This window comes from Calidris pugnax, unplaced genomic scaffold (assembly GCF_001431845.1).
Source record: "Calidris pugnax isolate Ruff unplaced genomic scaffold, ASM143184v1 scaffold187, whole genome shotgun sequence".
NCBI lineage: Eukaryota > Metazoa > Chordata > Aves > Charadriiformes > Scolopacidae > Calidris > Calidris pugnax.
This window is the reverse complement of record NW_015090969.1, coordinates 1,120,452-1,142,697: the sequence shown is the minus strand read 5'-3', so window position 1 is coordinate 1,142,697 and position 22,246 is coordinate 1,120,452. Positions and strand designations below refer to the sequence as shown.

The 22,246-nt window shown below is 46.6% G+C and overlaps 1 protein-coding gene across 2 annotated transcripts in view; it reads left to right on the top strand.

The window, feature by feature from the left end:
• The window catches only part of ANP32A (acidic nuclear phosphoprotein 32 family member A), a 23,947-nt gene extending 2,756 nt beyond the window's left edge, over positions 1–21,191 (top strand). Inside the window, exons 2-8 of one of the 2 annotated variants that reach the window (XM_014952717.1) lie at positions 14,450–14,599; positions 14,751–14,873; positions 16,524–16,722; positions 16,932–17,030; positions 18,766–18,863; positions 20,528–20,588; positions 20,782–21,191. In XM_014952717.1, the coding sequence (XP_014808203.1) occupies positions 14,450–14,599; positions 14,751–14,873; positions 16,524–16,722; positions 16,932–17,030; positions 18,766–18,863; positions 20,528–20,588; positions 20,782–20,843 (792 nt within the window). In that variant the 3' untranslated portion in view covers positions 20,844–21,191. The remainder of the gene's footprint in view (positions 1–14,449; positions 14,600–14,750; positions 14,874–16,523; positions 16,723–16,931; positions 17,031–18,765; positions 18,864–20,527; positions 20,589–20,781) is intronic. The other variant, XM_014952718.1, reaches the window with a different exon arrangement.
• The last annotated feature ends 1,055 nt before the right edge of the window (positions 21,192–22,246 follow it).

Sequence of the window (22,246 nt, the reverse complement as noted above, 5' to 3'; positions counted from 1 at the left end):
GGCGGGTCCCGGGCCTCACCTGCCCGCCCTGCCCCGCCCCGGGGAGAGGGACCGGGGACCCCCCTCAGCACCCCCCCGGGCCGGGAACTCGGTGCTGGGAATACGCCTTCTTCCTGGGCAGGGCCCTGCGGGAAGGTAGGTCTCTGCTTTTAGAGCTCCTTTTTTAATATATTATTTATTTATTTATTTATTTATGGCCTTTTTTTCCCCGGCTTTTGGTCCATTTTGTCCATTGCTCCTACTCCTGGAGGCTCATTCACCATCTTAAACACGCGCCTACACTTTAAGGACTTGATTTAAAGTGTGTTAGGTATAAACTGGATTTTTTTTTTAATTTTTTTTTTTTTTTTCATCCACGGTGGGATTTTATTCAGTTTTTTGCTGTTTTCTGGCTTATGCCAAAGCAAGCTGGAGGAGGTCGGACCTGGTGGGGGTTCAGTGTTCCTCGGTAACTCCAAAATCTGCAGAGGTTGCTTGTAAAATAAGGCTTAATTTAACCTGTCACCACTCCTTTTTACCTGCTGAGGCTGTCAGCGGGTTCTCTGTGTGGCTCCTCCCAAGGTACCAAAGGTGAGGCCTCCGTTAGGAAGCCAGATCTTTCAGGTTTGGTGGTGAAGGAGGAGGTGATGCCTTTGGGGAATGCTGCTCTGGTTCGGGCCCCCCGCTCTCCGCAGCCATTGATTACAGATGTGCCCACGTGCTTTTGTGTCCTGGAGAATTAAAGTGTACGCTTTGAGGTCTGGTTCTCCTAAAATACCTATTTGAATAAAATTCAGCTCCATCTAGCTAGGGCTTCAGGTTAAATACTTGCAGCCGGGGGTTTCGAAGGGATCCTAATGCCAATGTCACTTCTTTATGGATTTTATGGGTTTGAATGGGATGGTTTTGCGAGTTGTTTTTGTTAGTCTCTGCTTTGATAGACAGGCAGCATTTCTCCTTCTGTGAGGGACTGTTGTTTTCAAACTTTTAAGTGAAATGTAAATAAAGCTGTAAATAACCATGAATATACTTGTTTTGGAGTTCCTGCCCTGTGTGCTTAAGTGTTGTGGTGCATTTTATATTTAATATATCCTGTTATCAAAATGTGCAGGATCAAAACTTGTTGTAAATCAAAGTCAGATAAGAGGATGTTGAGAAGGTGGTGTGCTTCTTTCTGAGCCTATATTAATATTTTATAGTTTGACCTGGCTAATATACTTCTTGTGTAGGATATTGGGGGCTGCTGTGCAGCTGAGCTCGCTCCTTCCAGCTCTTAGGTCACGTAATCCTGTAAGGTTACATGGTGACTAATAAAACATCATATAAATGTCCTGAAGTAGATTGTATGGGAGCTTATTTCTTCCTTTTCTTCCTCTATCTCTTTTTTTTTATTGGCTGTTTTTTGGTTTAATTCTTCTTCCATTTTTATATGAATTCAGTGAGAGGTCTGGGCGTGTAGAGCTTGAAATTTGTGTGTGTTTTTTTTTTTTTCCTGTGTTGTACAGCCCGAGTTGAGCTTATGCATCTACCTTCTGCCCAGATATTTCAACTTCTTATCCCAATTACATTCAGCGGTCACTGACAGTAGCATGCTTGCTGTGGCATTTGTCACTTTGCTTATCTTGTTCATTCCCATCGTAAACTCATTAGGAAAATGCAAAGACTGGGAAACCTCAGTGCTGAGGCTCTTCTCACAGAGGCAGCTTTTTGAAACAATGCCTAAACCCCATCTCCCCTGGTTTAGCCACTACCACAAGGGTTCTTTTAGTCTGAGGATTTACTGTGTTATCAGCTTAAAATTGTGACAGTGATAAAATACTGACTGCAACAGTATTTCTTACTCTACTTCTAACTCTGTTGCGCTTTAAAACTTATTCCACAGCCCAATTTCTCTCTGCTTTTCAGTAGATTTTAACACCGAAGGGAAATACAGTGCAAGCATCTATACAAAGTGCTCTTTCAGATGAAGAATATAAATAAAAAGGCTCTTTTTCCCCAAGCTACTCCCCTGTTGTGGTGCTTGTAAGAACAGCAAAGAGTTTAAAGTGACACTGAATATTTAAAAAAAAACATTTGGGTCTTGTGTGTGTATGCAGATAGAAGGTTTTTTTTGACTTTCTGTAGGCTGAAGTTCCTCAAAATGGGAAGGGGCTTAAAACTAAGTGTGATAGGGTTCTGTGTGGGGTGGCACGAGAGCAGCACCTATGAACCCTATGCAGTGGGTGCACATAGTCATCAACTTGTCTCACTTAACCACTTCTGTAGCAGGGTCTAAACTCACAAAGAAATAGCTGTTTTGTCTTGCGTTTGTTTGTTTTTTCTTTTCAAACTTCCCGAGTCTGTAAAACAGCTGGTTTTCGTGGCTCTGAATTTCCAGATGCCAAGCTGTAAAATGAGTGTCCTGTCAGAGGGATGCTCCTCTCGGAGGGACTGGTGCCTGTGGAAATTGAGCTGGAGAAGGGGGTGATGTGTGAGTTGTCCTCACTGAAATTTAGACTGGTTTCATAGCTGGGAAATACTGGGAAATACTTGGCAAATTCTCTTAACCTGGACCAAGTTTTAAGGGTACGAAAGGAACTCTGAATTGAAAAACACCAGTATATGGATCTAAAGCTGGTTGCCTGGTTTTCCCATTTCTCTGTGATGCTGGTAGAAAGTAGCAATGATAAGAGTTTTATTTTTTAACCCTCAGCTCTTGAGAATTCCCTTTTGACCAGCAATATGTAAAGTACAGTCACAGTTACAAAATTTTCAGTATGATTCAGGTTTGTGTCCAAATACTGATTTGAGAAAAAGGCATTACGAGAAGTAGCTGGGGTTTAGAAGATGTCATTGTGGTGTAGCCCCTGAAGAAATGCATCTCCTGAAGAAACAGGGGCTCTTGTCCTACCCACCAAATGAAATAAGTTGTTGAAACAAGGCCGGGGGGGAGAAACCTTCTTAGTACAAACCCTCTAGGGTTAAACCTAGCTATTGTAATCCATCCCTGCAGCAGTATTTGTGTGTTTTATATCAATAAATAGAGTATACCTTTCTGCTGCTCTGCTCTAAATGTACACCAAAACGTCCTGAGTGTTTCAAGGTATGTGCAGAGATTTAGGACTTTTAAAATATTTTATCTTTTCACTGTGTTTAAAAGACCATATTATCTACGTCAGAGATGCATCTTTAAATGTACAGTGGACCGTGGTACAAATATCAGTGGCTGTTTTTCTTAAATATTTACATCCTGTAAGGCTGATGGTGACTGCTTTCTCCCATTTCATTCATTCTCTGGGTTACTTTCCCCACCCTAAGTTGGAAAAGCCTGAAAATTACAAACTTGGACCCAGTGAAACATTGTCTTGAATGTGTTTTTTGAATGAATTAAAAGTAAGGGAAGGTTATGGGAGTAGTTCTGGTTTGCACATTGGAATCCCAGGCACCTACTGGGATCCCAGTGCCCTTCTGGGGCTGGAAGGGAGGAAGGGAGAGGTCTTCTCCTTGCCTTTTTTTTGGAGCAGGCGATGGCTTTCGGCAGTTCTAGGCTGACAAACAGCTCGGCTCGATGAACCAAACCCTCTGTGTCCGCAGCGGGGTCTGAGTCTCAAGTGGGAATAGAGAGCAGTGATGTTTTTGTTGTGCTTTGGAGTGATGGACACTTCTCAGCTATTTATGTGACACTACTGGACTTGTTCTGCATAGAATTTTTTTTTTTTTTTTTCCTGTCTCCTCTCTTGCTCTGCTGCCCGTCAGACAAAATAGCTAGTAAATACAGAGTCTGTATTTTTTGACTAGGTTGCTAAAATCAGTCCTGAAGCCTTTGCACATGTAAGCATGACCTTTGAAATATTTCCAAAAAAAAAAAAAAAAAAAAAAAAAGCAAAGCCTCAGTGGTTTGCCTTTCCAGCATCGTGTAAAAGTTGGGCTCTCTATTGGAGCGCTCATTTGTCCATCGACTTGGTCTAGAAAAAAAAAAAAAAAAAAAAAAAGCTAGGAAAAGCTTATCTTTTGCAAGTATGATTTGCCAGTGCACGCTATAGCAGCTGACATCTTCAGAGACTGCTTTCCCTATTAAATATGCAGCTCTTAAAATGAGTCTTAATTTAAATGCAGTGTTTCTTTTTTATGTACGTCTCTACATCAGCCCTTTGTTGCTGAGGGCGGTTGGGAGCGCACGCAACCGAGCAAACTGAGAGCTTCAGCTTCAACGCTTAACATTGTTAAACTGCGGAATTTTTCAAATTAAAGGTGCGGTGCAACCTTACGTTTTGCTCCTGTTTTATTTAATAATAGCTGGCAGTGAAGGAAGAGCACATTGGATGTGGCACCGGGCACTCGGTTTCTCAAACAGAGAGAAACTGAGGTGTGGAGCTGAAGTGACCGGTGTGAAGTCACCCACCCCAGCCAGGAACGGGTACCATCCGTAGAAAAGAGAGAACCCAGCAACATTAATGTGAATAATTAAGCATTTAATGCCAAGATCAAGCAATTTAAGTCTTTGAAACAGTGAAATATTTGGAGTTTTTGCAGAGTTACGCCGCTAACAGTAGAAACAAAAATGAAAACTAGCTCCGTGCTTTTGAAGGAAACAGCTTTCCTCTGTCCCTAAAGTGTGTCCTCGATTTATTAATTAGTGTGTTGCTTATGCATATGGCTATACCCACCCTTGCAAATGTGTGAAATTTGTGTGACTCATGGGGTTTCTTGCTTGGGGGGCTGGGTTTTTTTTTTTGAGAAAGACAAGGGTAGACTATTCTTTTTGGAAGTTTTTTGAGTACTGGAGATGCCTTGTAATTAGATAGAAGTGTAAGACGTAGTCAGAATTGCCAAGATTCTTCGCCCTTTTGCCGCTTCTGTATTTCACTTGGACCTTTAGTTTCTTGTAGAGCAGAGTGAAGGGATGTAAAAACAGTGGGAGCCATATGTGTCGCTCGCAGGGTTTATAGCTGTGCTGGGTAAAATATTAGAGGGTAGAAAAAGTAAATGTATTGATACTGAGCCAGATTTTTTTTCCCCGAGCTGTGCAAGCAGCCCTAAGCTGTCTCTGAACACAGAGCAGCTTTGATTTCCAAAAAAAAAAAAAAAAAAAGAAAAAAGCACACACCAACAACCAACCAACCAAAACAACCCAAATTCCCTGTCTCTCCTCCCCTGCTCCTTTCCCTTGGCTGGGGTAGGGATGGTGCAGGGTCCCCCAAAAAATGTAGAGTGACCATGAAGAAGAGACACGAACTGTGCTCATGCTCATGAGAGTTGTCACCAACAGAGCCCAGCCTGAGGTGGCTTTGAACTGCTGTTGTGCAGCATCACTTTGGGTTTGGGGATGGTGATTTAACGAGATGCTTGAGTCCAGACTCTGACAGATGTCCCCAGAGACACCCGTGTTGTCACTGGATTGTTCTTGGTCCTCAAGCAGATGTTTTCATGCAGTTCATAGCGTTGTTGTGCAGCATCACTTTGGGTTTGGGGATGGTGATTTAACGAGATGCTTGAGTCCAGACTCTGACAGATGTCCCCAGAGACACCCATGTTGTCACTGGATTGTTCTTGGTCCTCAAGCAGATATTTTCATGCAGTTCATAGCATGGTAGAATGGTTTGGGTTGGAAGGGACCTTTAAAAAGATCATCTAGTTCCAACCCCCTGCCCTGGACAGGGAATTCCTTGGTTGTACCCTTGTCCGGAGTCAATCTGAGTTTCTTCATCACATGGTTGTTGGACCAATGAAATTAAATACAAAGCACTTAGTTAAGGTATGGTTTACAAACAGGGAGTAAACCTGTATGAGAACCATGGTGTTATAGTTCAGAGCCAGCAGTACCGGGGTCCGGGCAGGTCTGTGCCTACTGATGCTTGTAGTGAAAAATAGGAGAGGCACCAAACCCGTATCAACATGATGCTGGAAGTTCAATTTTTGGGCTTCTCAAACCCTCCGCTGAAGTGTTTGGTGGGAGTTTCTGAGAAGGAGATGTGGGAGAGGAATTCAGATAGAAAAGTGTGGTGGGGTTGCATCGTTTTGAGAAACCCTAGATGAATTTTGAGGTCTGGCAGTTGTTTCGTGTGATCTGGTTGCAACAATTTGGGAGTTCCAGCTGGGCAGAATGGGTGAGGAACAGGGAAACCAGCAGGAAGCGGAGCCGGTTGCTGTCAAACCAGGCTGGTGTGTTCAGTGGCTGTGAATTGCTGGGTATCAAAGGGGCTGGTTGTGAGTGCTGGTGGAAAGAACGCCTCTTTTCAGGCATGGGGAGCACATCTTGGGGGGGAATCCCATAAAATTCAGCCTGAACAGCTTTGAAGCCCTGACAGGCACCTGCTGTTTGGTGGTGGTGAGACTCAGCACTTGTACCTGGTGTCCATAGTGGTGGTAATGGAGCACTGCTCACCATTACAAGTTTTTCCCTGCCCCAGGATTTGCAGGTTCTTTGCCCAACACAGTAATAACCAGAGCCTGTGCGAGGTACGTGGGCGTTGGGTAACTAGTTTGTGTGAGAAGTGCTCCTCGAGACATCTGAAGAGCAAGTATTTGGAAAATTCATCCTGGAGAGAATGCTCTGGTAGACCTTAGAGCCCCTTCCAGTCCCTAAAGGGGCTCCAGGAGAGATGGGGAGGGACTCTGGGTCAGGGAGGGGAGCCCCAGGAGGAGGGGGAAGGGTTTGACCCTGCAAGAGGGGAGATGGAGCTGAGCTGTGGGGAAGAACTTGTTTGGTGGGAGGGTGGTGAGAGCCTGGCCCAGGTTGGCCAGAGAAGCTGTGGCTGCCCCATCCCTGGAGGGGTTCAAGGGCAGGGTGGAGGGGGCTTGGAGCAACCTGGGCTGGTGGGAGGTGTCCCTGCCCAGGGCAGGGGGTGGCCCTGGGGGGGCTTTAAGGTCCCTTCCAACCCAAACCATTCTGTGATTCTATAAAATCGTGTTGGTTTAGTAGGGGAAAAAAACTTCGCCGCTGCGGTTGGTGCCTTTATAGTGTTTTGCTTTTTTACTTGCCTATCTCAGTTCCCACCCAAACCATTCCATGATTCTATAAAATCACATATTGGTTTGGTAGGAGAAAAAAACTTCACCGCTGCCACCTGTGGTTGGTGCCTTTTTAGTGTTTTGCTTTTTTACTTGCCTCTCTCATGAGGAAGAGGATGTCAGCACTACTGGAATTTTCCCTTCCCTGTTCAATTCACTTCTCTTCATGGCCATATCCCCATCCCTGAGCGTCTCCACCGGGCAGTGCCCAGAAGGAGCAGCCGAGGGTTGCCCCGCAGACGGGGAATCCCGGGTGGCACCCGGCCAGCGCCGTCGGGGCCACGGCACCTGCCTCCCTCCCTGGCCCACGGGCAACCTGCCAGAGGTAGGAGGGGGCACAGCCCGGACAGGCAGTGCTCTGGCAAGCCTGGAAAAGCTCAACAGCTCTTGAGGTGCCTCTTAATTGACGTACAGCAGCCCAGTGGCTGCTCTAATTTGGGCTGGAGACTATTCTGCGCTCCGTCTCTCGCTGTTCTCCACCAGGAGCTGAACTTTGCATAGCCAGGCTCTTGCTGGGTGGTTGTATCACAGGGGGCCTCACCGTGGCTGGAGATCTGTCTTGAATGTAGGTGGCAAATGCCGTGTGGTGCTGTCTTTATTTTTTAAAAACTAAATAAATGGGTTCTTCAGGTTGGTTATGTTTTGGTGACCGTCTTAGAGCAGGAGTTGCATCATGTCTCTGAGCCTTCAGAGCAGCTTTGTTAGCCCAAGGTATTGAGCAGGCTGTTTGTTCAAGCATTTTTTGGCCTAGTTGCATTCCAGATAGTATCTGAAATGGAAATTCATGCCACGTTTATCTCCTCCAAGAAGTAACCTTGGGGAAAGCTTGTAACATAAGTGTGGAGAGCATCATATCTTTACCATCCCTGTACAGCTAAGCATGAATGATGGGCTCCTGCAAGACTTGGGTGTTGTCTTCAGCCTTGTCAAACCTGTGCCTTCCCCAGCAGAGACCGTTGTAGCTGTGAAGGACTGGCTTCTCTTAAACTTTGCTGCACAAATTGAGTAGAAACCTAAGGAGATCCATTTCTGCTCAAGGATTCCCAAATCTCTGTGACTAGAGGTCTAGAATCCAGTATAAGAACCAGGAGGACACAACTCTTGGTGGTCTGGTTACAGTAGACAGCAATGGTCCTGCTTTACCCTGGAGTCATGCAAGACTTTGCGTGGACTATGCAGGCTTTTGAGACCAAAAAACTCCTAAAGACAGAAACCCAAGTGTCCTGAAGAAGTCTTTGTGCATCTGGGACAGAATAAAACTGTCTCTGCTCTCAAAAGTAATTTGGACTTTGCTTCCTCTTCCCACAATGGGCTTCCCTTGCTCTCCCCTCCCTTCTTCCCACGGCCCTGCCCTTCTCCAAATGGGGTTTCCGTTGGGTTAAGAGGTGTGAAGGACTTCTCTCAGTGCTCACCTGGATCATTTGGTTGGGAGCACTGCAAGACAGAGTTCAACCTGTCGTCTTTACCTGCTTTTTTTCAATAATTGAGTGCCACATAGTGGGATATTCCAGTCCTGGGGGTCCCGTAGGCACCACACGCTTCAAAAGGATCTGGTCCATTGTGCTGAAAACGAGATGTTACAACCTTTGCTGTTCCTGCAGAATGGTATTTCTCCTTGTAAATTTGCCTTTTATCTTCTAAAATTGTACTCACGGCCGTGTCCTTTTGTCACCCTGTTAAGCCTTCAGTTACTGACAGGGATTCGGGAGCTCAGTCCCAAGTTCATGGATCTCCCCGCCCATGGGTTGGAGGCTTTCTGAAATAGAGACTTGGCCTTTTTACCTGTGGGAGTGGAGATTAAAGGCTAAGGTGCAGCTTAAGAGTTGTCTGTGTGTAATTATATTCTGTCGGTTGTGTGTGTGTGATGGTCACTGGAGAGCATGGTGCTGGGAAGGGGGGGCAGGAGAAGGTTTGCAGGGTACCATGCACAGCCAGCAAGTCCCAGATGTCACTTGTGATGACTCCCACGAAATCCAGTTGCCTGTATTTGCCCTAGAAATGGGTTGGGATCTCGCAGTAGACCCCATGGCTATATTAAGGATGTCGTATATGCATTTGGGAACGCAGCTCCATGCGGTAACCATAGTAGGAAGCAGATAAGTCCCTGGTTATCAAGCAGGGTAATGCAGTCATGTAGAGTGGGATGTCATGAAAGTCATGAAGAGATAGAGGGGATGCTGTAATTAATCCACAGTTAACAGCCCGGCGCGTGTTAGCAGAGATGTGATGCCGTGTGCTGAAAGTGTCTGGGACCAGCAGAAATAGAAACTGGGATGACCACAGGAGAACGAGGTCCAAGCTGTGTAGTCTGAAGAAGTTGTTGGAGAAGCAGCCATCGCTCATGGCGCGTGTGACTGCTGAAAACTGAGGGCTGGTACCAGCAAACCACAGAGAGATGCTTGAGCAGAAGAATGCGGGCCACCAGGAAGCAGATGGCACCCGTGGCATGGGGGAGAGGGGCAGCAGAGCCCTGGGGCACCCAGGAACCCAGAGGACAAGGCTGGGTGAGAAATGCTTGGCACATTGAAGCTGTAAAATGTCCCTACCCGAGCACCTGATTGTCATAAATGCTGTTGAAGATGCAGTTACGTGCTACAGGAACCAGCCTGGCCACCTGCTTGTTAGGGTTTCTGCTAGACACACACTGTGGGTGCCTTCTTAGCTCTTTAGGTGACTATGGGGGTGTTACTTGTGGTGACTGGTCACCTACAGCGTGCTGCTCTTCCAGCATTTCTCACTACATAGCAGTTTTTTGGGAGAGGGAGGAAGGATACATCTGCCTCGTGCTGGTACGTACCTGTGTTAGCACTTCAATTAGTGCTTCCATGTGTGATTACAGTGTAGGCAGTGATAAGGTTGACCCTACACAACTCCTCTGAGTTGAATCTTCCCGTCTTTGTTGCAGCTGAGCAGGAATTAGCTGAGGACACTTATTCTCTTAGCTTATCTCTCCAAACAAATTCAGGTTCTTGTTCAAATTCAAACAGTTCTGACCATCTCTGTGTCTGTGACACGACAGAGACCGTGGGGTGACACAGCTAAATTGGTTCAGAGCAGCTGAGCCCACTCATCTCCTTCGGGTATGTAAAAAGGCTCAGAAATGGTGCTCGCCCGGGCTTCCTGCAGCAGCCAGAAGTTTATCCTTGTGTTTTGGTGACAGAATATGAGCAAAGAGATGTAAAAAAACGGTAGTCTTGCCTTGCGTTTTCAGGGAGGTTTGGTGGATGTTTGGGCAGTGATTCAGGAGCTGGAATTTTCCTTGAGATGACAAAGACTTCTGAAAAAACAAACAAGGAATGGGTTTGTAGTCCTCCTGCCGTACTTTCTGTGGCAGTGAGCTGTTTGAGATGGAATGTGGCTTTGCTGAGATTGCCTCTGCTTCTCCCTCTCCCTGCACCAACACAGTTCCTTGCTCATTGCCCATGAGGCTGCCCCGTGCCTGGGTGAGCTCCAGCACCCTCACGAGGGGCTGAGGTTTGAGAGGAGACCTCTCTGCAGCCACCAGCGTGGTGGGAAGGGGCCTGTTAATAACTGGTGGGGGGCTTGGAGAGCAATGTCCTCTCCTGGGGAGGGACAGCGCTGCCTCGTCATTGACTGCAAAACAGCAAGGTCTTCAGGAGGAGGTGGGAAATGAGGGTGGAAAGGGAGGAGAGGGGGATATGCAAGACTGCTGGCTGGGAGGCCGTGGCCAAATAGCTGAGGGTAGTTTTAATACTTAAAAAACCTGTAGTTTCTGCTGCTTGTACTGTATGCAAGAGAACAGGGTACTGAGCAGCGGCAAGTGTGTACGTGATGGTGAGGTTGGGAGAAGCTCCATGAGCCAAGTTCACCCTCCTTTTGCACACATGTATTTTCTACCGGATTCTTCAATCTCTGCAAACACCAACCCATCTTAATTTTGACTAGAATTCTATCCTGTGGGGTCACCTTCTTTCAGAAGCGATGCAGTGTGTTAATGTGGCCCTGCCCATGGCGGCGTGGGTTGGAACTCGATGATCTTTAAGGTCCCTTCCAACCTGAACCGTTGTGTGATTTTTAGGAATAAACCTCTGACCACTTAAGCACCGAAATTACCTTGTGGCTGTTTTGCTTCTGGAGCACTAGGATCTTGTGCTCAGCTCTTTCCTAACCCAGCTCTTCGGTTCCACCAGGCTTTCCATCGCTTGCAAACCTGCCTTTCTATCCCTTCATTGCTTCTTCATGGAGTGGCTTTGACTGTACCTTTGCCTGGTCTGGAGGGGAGCATCGCAGTTCTGTATCAGACAGAGTTTTCTGAAAGGTAGAGAGGGATCAGCAGTCTGGGGCTGCTTCAGGAGGAGGTGGGAAATGAGGGTGGAAAGGGAGGAGAGGGGGATATGCAAGACTGCTGGCTGGGAGGCCGTGGCCAAATAGCTGAGGGTAGTTTTAATACTTAAAAAACCTGTAGTTTCTGCTGCTTGTACTGTATGCAAGAGAACAGGGTACTGAGCAGCGGCAAGTGTGTACGTGATGGTGAGGTTGGGAGAAGCTCCATGAGCCAAGTTCACCCTCCTTTTGCACACATGTATTTTCTACCGGATTCTTCAATCTCTGCAAACACCAACCCATCTTAATTTTGACTAGAATTCTATCCTGTGGGGTCACCTTCTTTCAGAAGCGATGCAGTGTGTTAATGTGGCCCTGCTCATGGCGGCGTGGGTTGGAACTCGATGATCTTTAAGGTCCCTTCCAACCTGAACCGTTGTGTGATTTTTAGGAATAAACCTCTGACCACTTAAGCACCGAAATTACCTTGTGGCTGTTTTGCTTCTGGAGCAGTAGGGTCCTGTGCTCAGCTCTTTCCTAACCCAGCTCTTCGGTTCCACCAGGCTTTCCATCGCTTGCAAACCTGCCTTTCTATCCCTTCATTGCTTCTTCATGGAGTGGCTTTGACTGTACCTTTGCCTGGTCTGGAGGGGAGCATCGCAGTTCTGTATCAGACAGAGTTTTCTGAAAGGTAGAGAGGGATCAGCAGTCTGGGGCTGAAAAGGGCAAAGTACCAGTAGAAGCTGGTTGGCTCCTCTGCCACCGTATTAAAGGGATTTTCATCAGCATCCATGGCTGTTTCCAGCTCCACCTCAAATCTCATCTCTGCCCCTGAGGGAGCTTTGTCCAATTCCCTCTTTGCCTCTTCTCCATCCTGCCCTTGGGGAGGTTGAAGGGATGGACATTCCGCCTCCTGGGGTTTTGTTTCTTTCTCACTATGAGATTTAGGTGCTCCATCACTTTGGTGCTGTAACTTGGAGCCAACTCTAAATTGAGCATTTTCCCTCCAGTGCTTTCCCTTCCTACCTGTGCTCCTCCAACCTCCTTTGCAAAGGGGATAAGGCAGAAAAAGGACCTCACACAAGCACTAGTTTTCTGGTGTGGAGCTCAGCCCTGTTCTTTGGAGAACCTCCTCCCCCATGGCTCGGTAAATGCTGGGCTCCCTTGCCCTCCTGGCTCCCAAACGTGCCCGTAGGTGGGTGCTGGGACAAGCCACCTCGCTGGCCAAGGGTGATAAGGGGACAGGCAGACACAGATAGGGGGGAACAGAGCTGCCCTACAGCCTGCCTTTAGGGTGGAGCTTCTTTTATTTTACTTTTTTTTCCCTCCTTTTATTTTTTTCTCTTTGGCGGGAGCTCTGTGTGTGTGTGTGTGTGAAGCAGATGACGGCAAACCCTGTGTTTGTCCCCAAATTGATCTCACTGGAGGGTCCTGATACTTAAATACTGTTACAGCAAGAAGATACTCATGTTTGCCTTTAAAATGGCTTTCCCGCTGTCCAAATTTCAGAGCAGAGAGGGTTTTTTGTAGATTTTTTTTTAAGGTTTGGTTGTATTTTTTCCCCCCCAGTGGAATAGATGTATGTGGGATCAGGAGCGTTTGACTTCATCTTTGGTTTCTTCTGACCGGCCTGAAATTCTTCTGGAAGACTTTTGTGTAGTCATTCCCTATCATAATTTTTCTAGGAAAATTGTAGAGTCTTGGAAAAATGTATTTCCTGTCTAAGGCTGCTCCTCCTACTCTCAATGAATCACTTGTGCTCTCGTGTTGCTTTGGGCTGACTTCCCTATTGACTTCAGTGCTTGGGATTTAATTAGAAATCGAGGGATGATGCTTGAAGCTGTAAAACTACATGGGATTCATTGCTGTGCAGGGGGATTACGGTAACAAAAAAAAAAAAAAGAAAATTAAATATTTGCATATTAACTGTCCTTGGTGTAAATAGAAGAGTTTCTTCATGGTTCTGCGTCCACTGCCCTTGAAGACTTCTTTTATCCCATCCGCAGCAGAAAGCAGCATCCCCTCCCTCTCCACACCTCTAAATAAATCACAAGCACGGGACGGGGTCTGCAATACATGGGATTTCCTTGGGTATTTTCTAAGGGAGAAATAACCCCCAGCAGTTCTCTGTGGGTGTGAAAATGTCTGGGTGTTCCCTGAGTGGCCTTCCCGTGGAGTCCCAGTCCCCGGTGGCAGAGGAAAACTCACCTTGGCTACAGGGGACTGGAATCCATTAAGGCTGGCCTGGCTTTGGGGTGAAAAAAGAGCGTTTTTATTCAGGGTGAGGCGTATTTAGGGGCTGTTTTGCATTGATGCTGGTGTTTGTGTCCCTTGAAGATAGCACCTGCCAAAAGAGAAGTGCTGTATTTAAAAAAAAAAACACCCCAAGAACCCAGCAGAGCCCCGGAGCCTGTAATTTGCTGTACACACCCCTGGGGCTGCCCGGGGCCCACGGGGACATTATCGTCACCTCTCCCTTCCACCCTCCCTTGCCCCAACAGGGCCAGGGAGATAAGGGCTGCTCCGCAGCGCTGCTGAAGGAGCCTTCCTCCCAGCATCCTCTGACACATCGCCTGAAATGCCCCAAAAAGCTGGAGAAAATCTTCCCCTGAAGTGCCATCCCAGTTCGGGATCGCCAGTGACCGGAGCAAACAGTTGTCTCTCCACGCTTGAAAAGCTCCCAAATAATTTGTGCATGCAGAGAGAAAACAGTTGTCTCTCCACGCTTGAAAAGCTCACAAATAATTTGTGCGTGCAAAGAGAAGAATCATAGAATCATAGAAGCTATTTTAACAACTGATGATACCTTGTAATAGCACAGGAGTTACACAGAGTGTCGAAGTTGTTGGTTAGTTTAAAAATGAATAGATTGGTTACATATTTTTTAGGGTGCTTATTGCCTGCGTTTACTAAAGAGGATGCTTTAGTGAAAGGGTTCGTGTTTTTGAACTGTTGACATTGTTTATACAACACCACAAAGGTGGGCAGTTGAAACAAAGCCCAAATACCCATGTTTGTGTATTGCTGCTGCCCCTGCCAGCACAAATAGGGATCAAACACTGAATATAACCTTTTGCATCCTTCCCAGTTTATGGGAATACCTGGAATTCTTTGCCTGATCTGTGCCACCCTTTGCTTGCGAGTGAAATCTTTGTCCTCCTCGTCTCATGCCTGTTTTGCCTTGTTCTCTTCCCAGGTTAAAGAACTCGTTCTTGACAACTGCAGGTCATACGAAGGCAAAATCGAGGGCCTCACAGATGAGTTCGAAGAGCTGGAATTCTTAAGTACAATCAACGTAGGCTTAACCTCAGTTGCAAACTTACCAAAGTTAAACAAACTTAAGAAGGTAAATAAAATACCCCGTGCCGTATCCCTTCCTCTCTGCGCTGTACCGAAAGTAAAGCAGTCGTTTGGATAAAAAAACCTAACTTAGCTGAGCAAACTGCTTTGTGATGTGTGTTTGCACTAAAAACTCGAGATGTTTCTGTGCCTTCTAGCTCGAGCTAAGCGACAACAGAATCTCAGGAGGACTGGAAGTGTTGGCAGAAAAGTGTCCGAACCTCACGCATCTAAATCTAAGCGGCAACAAAATAAAAGATCTCGGTACAATAGAACCTCTGGTAAGTCAACGTGAGACAGGGTGAAACTGAGCCCCACTTTGTGATGGGTAGAGGTGCTTATGGGCTGGGAAAGTCCATAACAACTTGCAGTGGGGTGTTTTGGGTGCTTATCTCTCTGGGCAGGTTGCCCTGGGGCTCGGGCTGGCCCCTGGCTATGTGCAGTGCCTGCTTCCCTCTAGTGGTGCAGCTCTGGGGAGCTCTCTGTGGCTCTCTGCAGCCCTCTCCCAGGTGCTCTGCTCCAGCTTGGTGGGTTTTCCCTGAAGCCATGGGTCTCAAATCACCAGCCACCGTGTCTTCCCAAGGGTCTGGTGTGTGGTGGCGGGTGGTCAGGACTACCTGCAGCCCTGTGGGCTTCCTCCTTTACTGGGTTTGCTCACTGCAGCTGGGCTGAGGTTCCTGAGCTTCCAACTTCTTCCTGCTGGTTTCCATTTCCTCTCGTTATACATCTTATTTCAAGTGCTGAGCTCAGGTTTGTCAGGCTGCGATTCCAAAAAAGCATCCCAAGTGTCACTTCTGGTAGTGCTATTTTCTAGGTTTTGGGTTGTGTGCCCTTTGCTCTCCAGAAGTGAAGAGGTTTGGTTCATGCTTATTTGGAATCATAGAATGGTTTGGGCTGGAAAGGACCTTAAAGACCACCCAGTGCCACCCCCTGCCCTGGGCAGGGACACCTCCCACCAGACCAGGTTGCTCCAAGCCCCCTCCAACCTGCCCTTGAACCCCTCCAGGGATGGGGCAGCCACAGCTTCTCTGGCCAACCTGGGCCAGGCTCTCACCACCCTCACACCAAACAAGTTCTTCCTAATATCTAATCTAAATCTCCCCTCTTTCAGGTCTAAGCTATTACACCTCATTCTATTGCTCCCCTCCCTGATCCAGAGTCCCTCCCCATCTCTCCTGGAGCCCCTTGAGGGACTGGAAGGGGCTCTGAGGTCTCCCCAGAGCCTTCTCTCCAGCCTGAATTTTCCAAATACTTGCTCTTCAAATGTCTCGAGGAGCAGTTCTCGCACAAGTCCACTGCCCCCAGTTTCAGACTTACTGTTCTCTGGATGTCACTGCTGGTTTATATGCTTAGCTCCAGAAGGGACTTTGAAATGCTGTGGGCACTGCAGACCACCTAAAAAAAAAAAAAAAAAAAAAGAAAAAGAAAAAAAATTAGGAAGGAGTTGAATTCCTGTTCAATTTGTAAGCTTTTATTCATTTTTCAAAAGGCTAGGGAACAATCACTAAATTTTTTTTTAATTCTTTCTTAGCAAAATTCTTGTGTCCAAAGAATAGTCTTTTTCTTCTTCCAGTGGTAGTAGTCGTTGAATGTACGTGACTGCTGGCTCCCATGTCTGGCTTTGTGCTTTTGGGATAACTCCTTGGACTAACACTTACCCTTAGCTTGGCCCCTCACAGCAGGTGGGATTTTTGCTCCCTTAACTATTTCCAAACTTGGGTTTTCTACTTGGGAGATGATGAACTTGAGCGAGACCACTCAGATACCAAAGCAGCAATGGCCAAGGCGTTGCAGGTTTCTGTTCCACACCAAATTAATAGGTAGAGACCAAAATGACCCTAATTGTCACGGGAAGCTCTTAACTCTGGCTGCTTTCGCATTGTGTGCTCAGTGGAGAATTACTGTAACGCTGAACTTTCCTTTCTTTGCAGAAAAAGTTAGAAAACCTGAAGAGTCTAGATCTTTTCAATTGCGAGGTAACCAACTTGAACGATTACAGAGAAAACGTCTTCAAGCTCCTCCCCCAACTCACATACCTCGATGGCTACGACCGGGACGACAAAGAAGCGCCGGACTCCGACGCAGAGGGCTACGTGGAGGGACTAGATGATGAGGAGGAAGATGAAGATGGTATGTGAATTGTGCTACTCGGTGTGCGTAAGTTAAAAGATCCATATGCTGCCTAGTACGTTTGCTCCCAGCTCTGACTTGTTGGCAAGAGAAGGGTGTTCTCAGCAGCTCCTTCCTGACTGATGTAAAGGAGAGAAGTACCTCAGTGTCCTCTGAAGGAAGGAGGGGAAAGGAGAGATGGGCAGGGCCTGAAAGAGCTACTTTCTCAGTCTTATCCCTAGTGAAAGATCGGGATGACAAAGAAGCGCCAGACTCTGATGCAGAGGGCTACGTGGAGGGCTTAGACGACGAGGAGGAAGATGAAGATGGTATGTGAATTGGTGCTGCTTGGTGTACGTAAGTTGTGAGACTGATTCGCTGCCCGGTACCTTTTGCTTCCAGCTCTGACTTGCTGGCAAGAGAACGGGTGTGCTCAGCAGCTCCTTCCTGACTGATGAAAAGCAGAAGTATCTCAGTGTCCTCTGAAAGAAAGAAAGAAGGGGAAAGGAGAGATGGGCAGGGCCTGAAAGAGCTACTTTCTCAGCCTTTTTTATAGTCAGAGGTGGGGGACGAAAGGATGGTAGAAGAAAAGCACCCCGAGGAGGAGTAAGACACTGAAAGAGTTTGGGGAACAGTAAACCCCAGGGAATGGGGACGTAAGGGAGAAGTGGGTAAGAAAGGATGATGTGCAGACACTGCAGTTTTCCAGGAACAGCACAGCACGGATCAGGGAAGTACGAGCAGTTGTGTAGACTGTGATGGGGAAGGGTGGGGTGGAGAACCAGGCTGGGCATAGAAAAAAGCAGCCAAATCAAGGAATTAAGTAAAGGAGCCAAAGCATTAATAGGAGGGAGGTTGTAGCTGCTGTGTGAGGACAACGTGAACTGGTGGTTGTCAGGCAGAAGAGAGGAGAGTGTGTGTATTGACGTCTGCCTGGGGCAGGCTCTGTGAGAGGCACTAAGGAAGCAGGAGCAACTTTTTAACGTTAGGAAAATGCACGGTGGGTCCCACGGTGCTGCAGCCTGTGCTCGGGGGCAGCAGTGGGGCGAGTATCCGGCTGGGTTTGGGGAATTTGCTGGACTCTTCAAACCCAGCTGCGCAGCAAAAGCAGAATAGCTGGACTTGCACTTTTCCCTGGAGCTGGATGTGAGCTGTGGCCAGAGGGGCGAGCGCTGCCTTCAGCCAGGCTCAGCAGGGACAGGTTCTTCTCCTCAGAGCTCATTCCATTGCATGAACAAACCCTCCATAACACCATTCTGGCAGCATGGAGGGGACTTGCACTTTTCCCTGGAGCTGGATGTGAGCTGTGGCCAGAGGGGCGAGCGCTGCCTTCAGCCAGGCTCAGCAGGGACAGGTTCTTCTCCTCAGAGCTCATTCCATTGCATGAAATAACCCTCCGTAACACCAGCATGGAGACTTGATCTCTGGTTTGTGGCTTGGGCTAGTTGCGTTTCATCTCTTTTCTCTTGAAAAAGAGATGGCAAACTGGTAAGATGGATTGTGTGTGACCCTTTTGTATGGCTCTGGCAAGGGATGTCCCCTTGGTGGTCTCTTGAAAAAGAGATGGCAAACTGGTAAGGTGGATTGTGTGTGACCCTTTTGTGTGGCTCTGGCAAGGGATGTCCCTTGGTGAGGGGGGTCCCAGTGCATGGTTGGCTTGTAAAGTTCTGCTCTATCCCTGGTGGGGGCAGATGGACACCTGCAGATGAGGAACTGCAAGCGTCCCATGGGCTAAAAAATGCATATTAGTGGTGGGAAGTGGAGCAGTGGAAGCTAAAACAGTCCTGAGGCTGCTGTGACCTACTGTTGAGGCCCCTGCAGCTCCAGAGGAGCTCCAACCATGGGTGCACACCCTCCTCTTGTCAGCAGGCTGGAGAGGGACAGAGCTACATCTAGCCCTGTCTCACGGCTGCAGAGCTGGCTTTTATTCTGCTCTGCCCTTAAACAACACTTTCAACCTTCTCCTCGTGTCGGCAGGAGGTCACATCTCAGGTGGCAGTGTTGGGGGGGAAAAAAAAGTAAACTTTAAATGTCTGAGCGGTTGTTCTTTGTTTGACTGTACAGAAGAGGAGTATGACGATGATGCTCAGGTAGTAGAAGATGAAGAAGATGAGGAGGAAGAGGAGGAAGGAGAAGAGGAGGATGTGAGCGGCGAAGAGGAGGTGAGGATTTGTGCTGTTACTAATAGGTGTGGAGTGAAGGTTCTCTAACTGGGAGGAGTTGGGTGGGAAATACACCAAATAGTGGAGGATTTTAGTACTGGAAGCCTGTGCTTGCTTTTTGACTCCAGAAGCATCATGGTGGGGGGTGGCTTTGAGGCATCCTGTCTATGAGCCAGCTGCCATCTAGTGACCAGGGACGTGAAATCATTCTCTTCATTGGGTTGATGTCAAAAATACTCTCGGGGACATCTGCAGACCTCCTCTGTGGGGCCTTGGAAGGGCTGGGGCTACAGCCTTGGTATGGACAAGAAAGCAGTACCCAAATTACTGAGCCTAAGCTCTTGGAGTAAGATTCCTCCTTGAGTGTGTTCCTTGGGGTTCTTCAGGATGCTTCAGTTCTTCACAGAATCACAGAATCTTCTAGGTTGGAAGGGACCTTAAAGATCATCTTGTCCAACCGTCAACCCGACTGACAAAAATAGACACCCACACAACAAACAAGGAGCATCATCACTAAACCAGACCTCCCAGCACTACATCAACCCAGCTTTTGAACACCTCCAGGGATGGGGCCTCAACCACCTCCCTGGGCAGCCCATTCCAAGGGCTGAGATCCCTTTCAGTGAAAAAATTTTTCCTAATCTCCAGCCTGAACCTCCCCTGGTGTAACTTGAGGCCATTTCCTCTCGTCCTGTCGCCTGTGACTTGGGAGAAGAGACCGACCCCCACCTCTCTACACCCTCCTTTCAGGGAGTTGTAGAGAGCAATAAGGTCTCCCCTCAGCCTCCTCTTCTCCAGGCTGAACACCCCCAGCTCCCTCAGCCTCTCCTCATAAGACTTATTCTCCAGACCCCTCACCAGCTTTGTCGCCCTTCTCTGGACCCGCTTCAGCACCTCGATGTCTTTTTTATGGTAGGGGGCCCAAAACTGGACACAGTACTCAAGGTGAGGCCTCACCAGTGCCCAGTACAGGGGGACAATCACCTCTCGGGCACCTCTCTCTTGGTGTGGTCCAGGTCTTGGGTCACAGGGATGAGCCAGTCACGCTCTGCTGAGGCTTTGCCAGAGGCAGAACCGATGGGATGGGCTCCAGTTTGTCTGTAGGAGGTCGGATTATCTGTCCTCTGGCCAAACAGAAGGTCTTAGATCCTTAACTCCCCCTCCTGAGTGGTTGGTCACCCTCTTCTCAGAACCACCAGCAGCTCCTCAGGCTCTGGAGATGCCAGTTCATCTTTTAACTCTCTGCCCCAAGAACACGCACCTTTTAATTCAAAAGAGTCATCAAGTTTTACTAAATTTGACATCATAACGAAGTCAGCAGCTCTCTGTTGGTGTGAAGCATAAACCCACTTTCTCACTGAAGACTTGAAGCTCGGAGTGGCTGCTCTGATGGCTTGTGATTCTTCTTGGGCCATGAAACTTGGGCCAGAGTCCAGTGAAACCGTAGCAAAAAAACTGCACTTTGATATAAGTGGGTGGGAAGTGTCTGCCTTTTTGTTTGGTTTTTGTTTAAGATGCTTCAAGGGCTTTCTCTCTGTTGTAAAAATGCTGTTGGGTATTGCCAAATTGTGAAAGGTCCTGCACTAAAACCAATTTTAATCCTTCCTTTTCTTTTTTCTTTTTTCTTTTTTTCCTCTTTTTTTTTTTGTTTGTGTTAAATCTAGGAGGATGAAGAAGGCTACAACGATGGTGAGGTAGACGACGACGAAGATGAAGAAGAGCCCGGTATGGAAGCAATCCAGTTTCTGCTAGAGATAAAATCATAAATTAATATATTTTTTTTTTAAAGTAAAATACAGTTTTCTGAAAAGCAGGCTCCTGTTTGTGCTCCTGCTCCTTTGAGAGTTTCCAAAGTAGAAGCTTGTTGAACTTGTGTGAGGGAGTGCTCGTATAATTCCAGTTGTCTTTTATTTTCTAGATGAAGAACAGGGACAGAAGAGAAAACGAGAAGCTGAAGACGAAGGGGATGAAGACGACTAAACTGAATAACCTATTTTGAAAATTTCCTATTGTGATTTGACTGTTTTTACCCTGTATTTCCCCTCCCCACACCCCTGACCTTTTTATTTTTCTTTTTTTTTTCTTTTTTTTTTCTTTTTTTTTTTTTTTTCTGATTGTAATGTTGCTGTGGGAATGAGAGGGAGAAGCAGACTGGGTGGGCAAGGGAATAAAATACTATTTTTACTGCCACTCCTCCTATTCATTTTAAATTTTATTTTTCTTTTTGTCCCTCTCTTAGTCCCTGTAACTGCAATAGTAAGTATAAACCAAGTGGTAATTTGTTTCTTATTATTGGAGTGGGTAGTTTGACATCTTTAAAAAAAAAAAGAAAAAGATAAAAAAAAGTTGAAGATCAGTGGATGATACCCCAAAATACACAGACTCTGTCCCGAGATGGCTGAAGAGTGTTGGTTGTTGGGATTTTTCCCCCGCTGCCAGTCACTAAATAGGGTGTAAGCAGTTTTTTGGGGGGTGCTGCAAATCCAGGTGGAGCATCATCCCCCTCCCCCCCAGGCTCCCCGCAGCAACAGGGGTGAGAATGGCATATGGATAAAGTGATTTTTTGTTGCCTGTCCGTGAATGACTGCCATTTTCAGCCAATGCTTTCCCTGCTTTTGTAGGTACCTTTTATTTTGCTGTTTGTAAATAGTGACCAAATGTTTTTGTTGGGGCTTTTTTTTTTCTCAGATAATCACTTTCAGCTGTATTTTGTAGGGCTGAAGTTACATTTCTCAATAAAAAGATGTGACATACCCAGCCCTAGCTAAAGAAATTATTCTTAAATTTAGATTTTCATTCAAAAATATGGACTATGTTAAAATATTTTGCTTTTTTTTTTTTTTTTTTTTTTTTTTTTTTGGGGGGTGTTCCTTTGGATCTGGTTTGTGGGGTGAATTTGCAGTCCCCCCCTTCCCTTTCCCCACCCTGTGTGTTGTGTGTTTTCCTTTCTGTTTGTTTTTGGGGGTTTGGTTTTGGGGTTTTTTTTTTTTGGCTAGGGTATAGCCAACACACTGAAAATGGCAGGCATTTAAATATATATATAAATATATATAAAAAGTGTTCCTAATTCCTGAGTTACTAGTGAAATGAATTTGACAATTGTAATAAAAAAATGTTTCAACCCTTTTAAATAAGGTGTGTACTATTTTGGTCTGTAATATATAACACCTAGTCAATTTTAAGTGATGAGAAACTACTTCCACTTGTGCTATATACTTTGAAAATTTTTACAAACCTAAATACAGGAGGCAGTTCCGCATGTAGGGTAGGAGGTTTCTTTTCATACACTCAAGCACGAGATACTAATACAAAATTGTATTTTCTTACCTAGTGGAAGTCAGTAAAATGACTGAAAATACCTAGTGAATGTACAGTTTTACTTT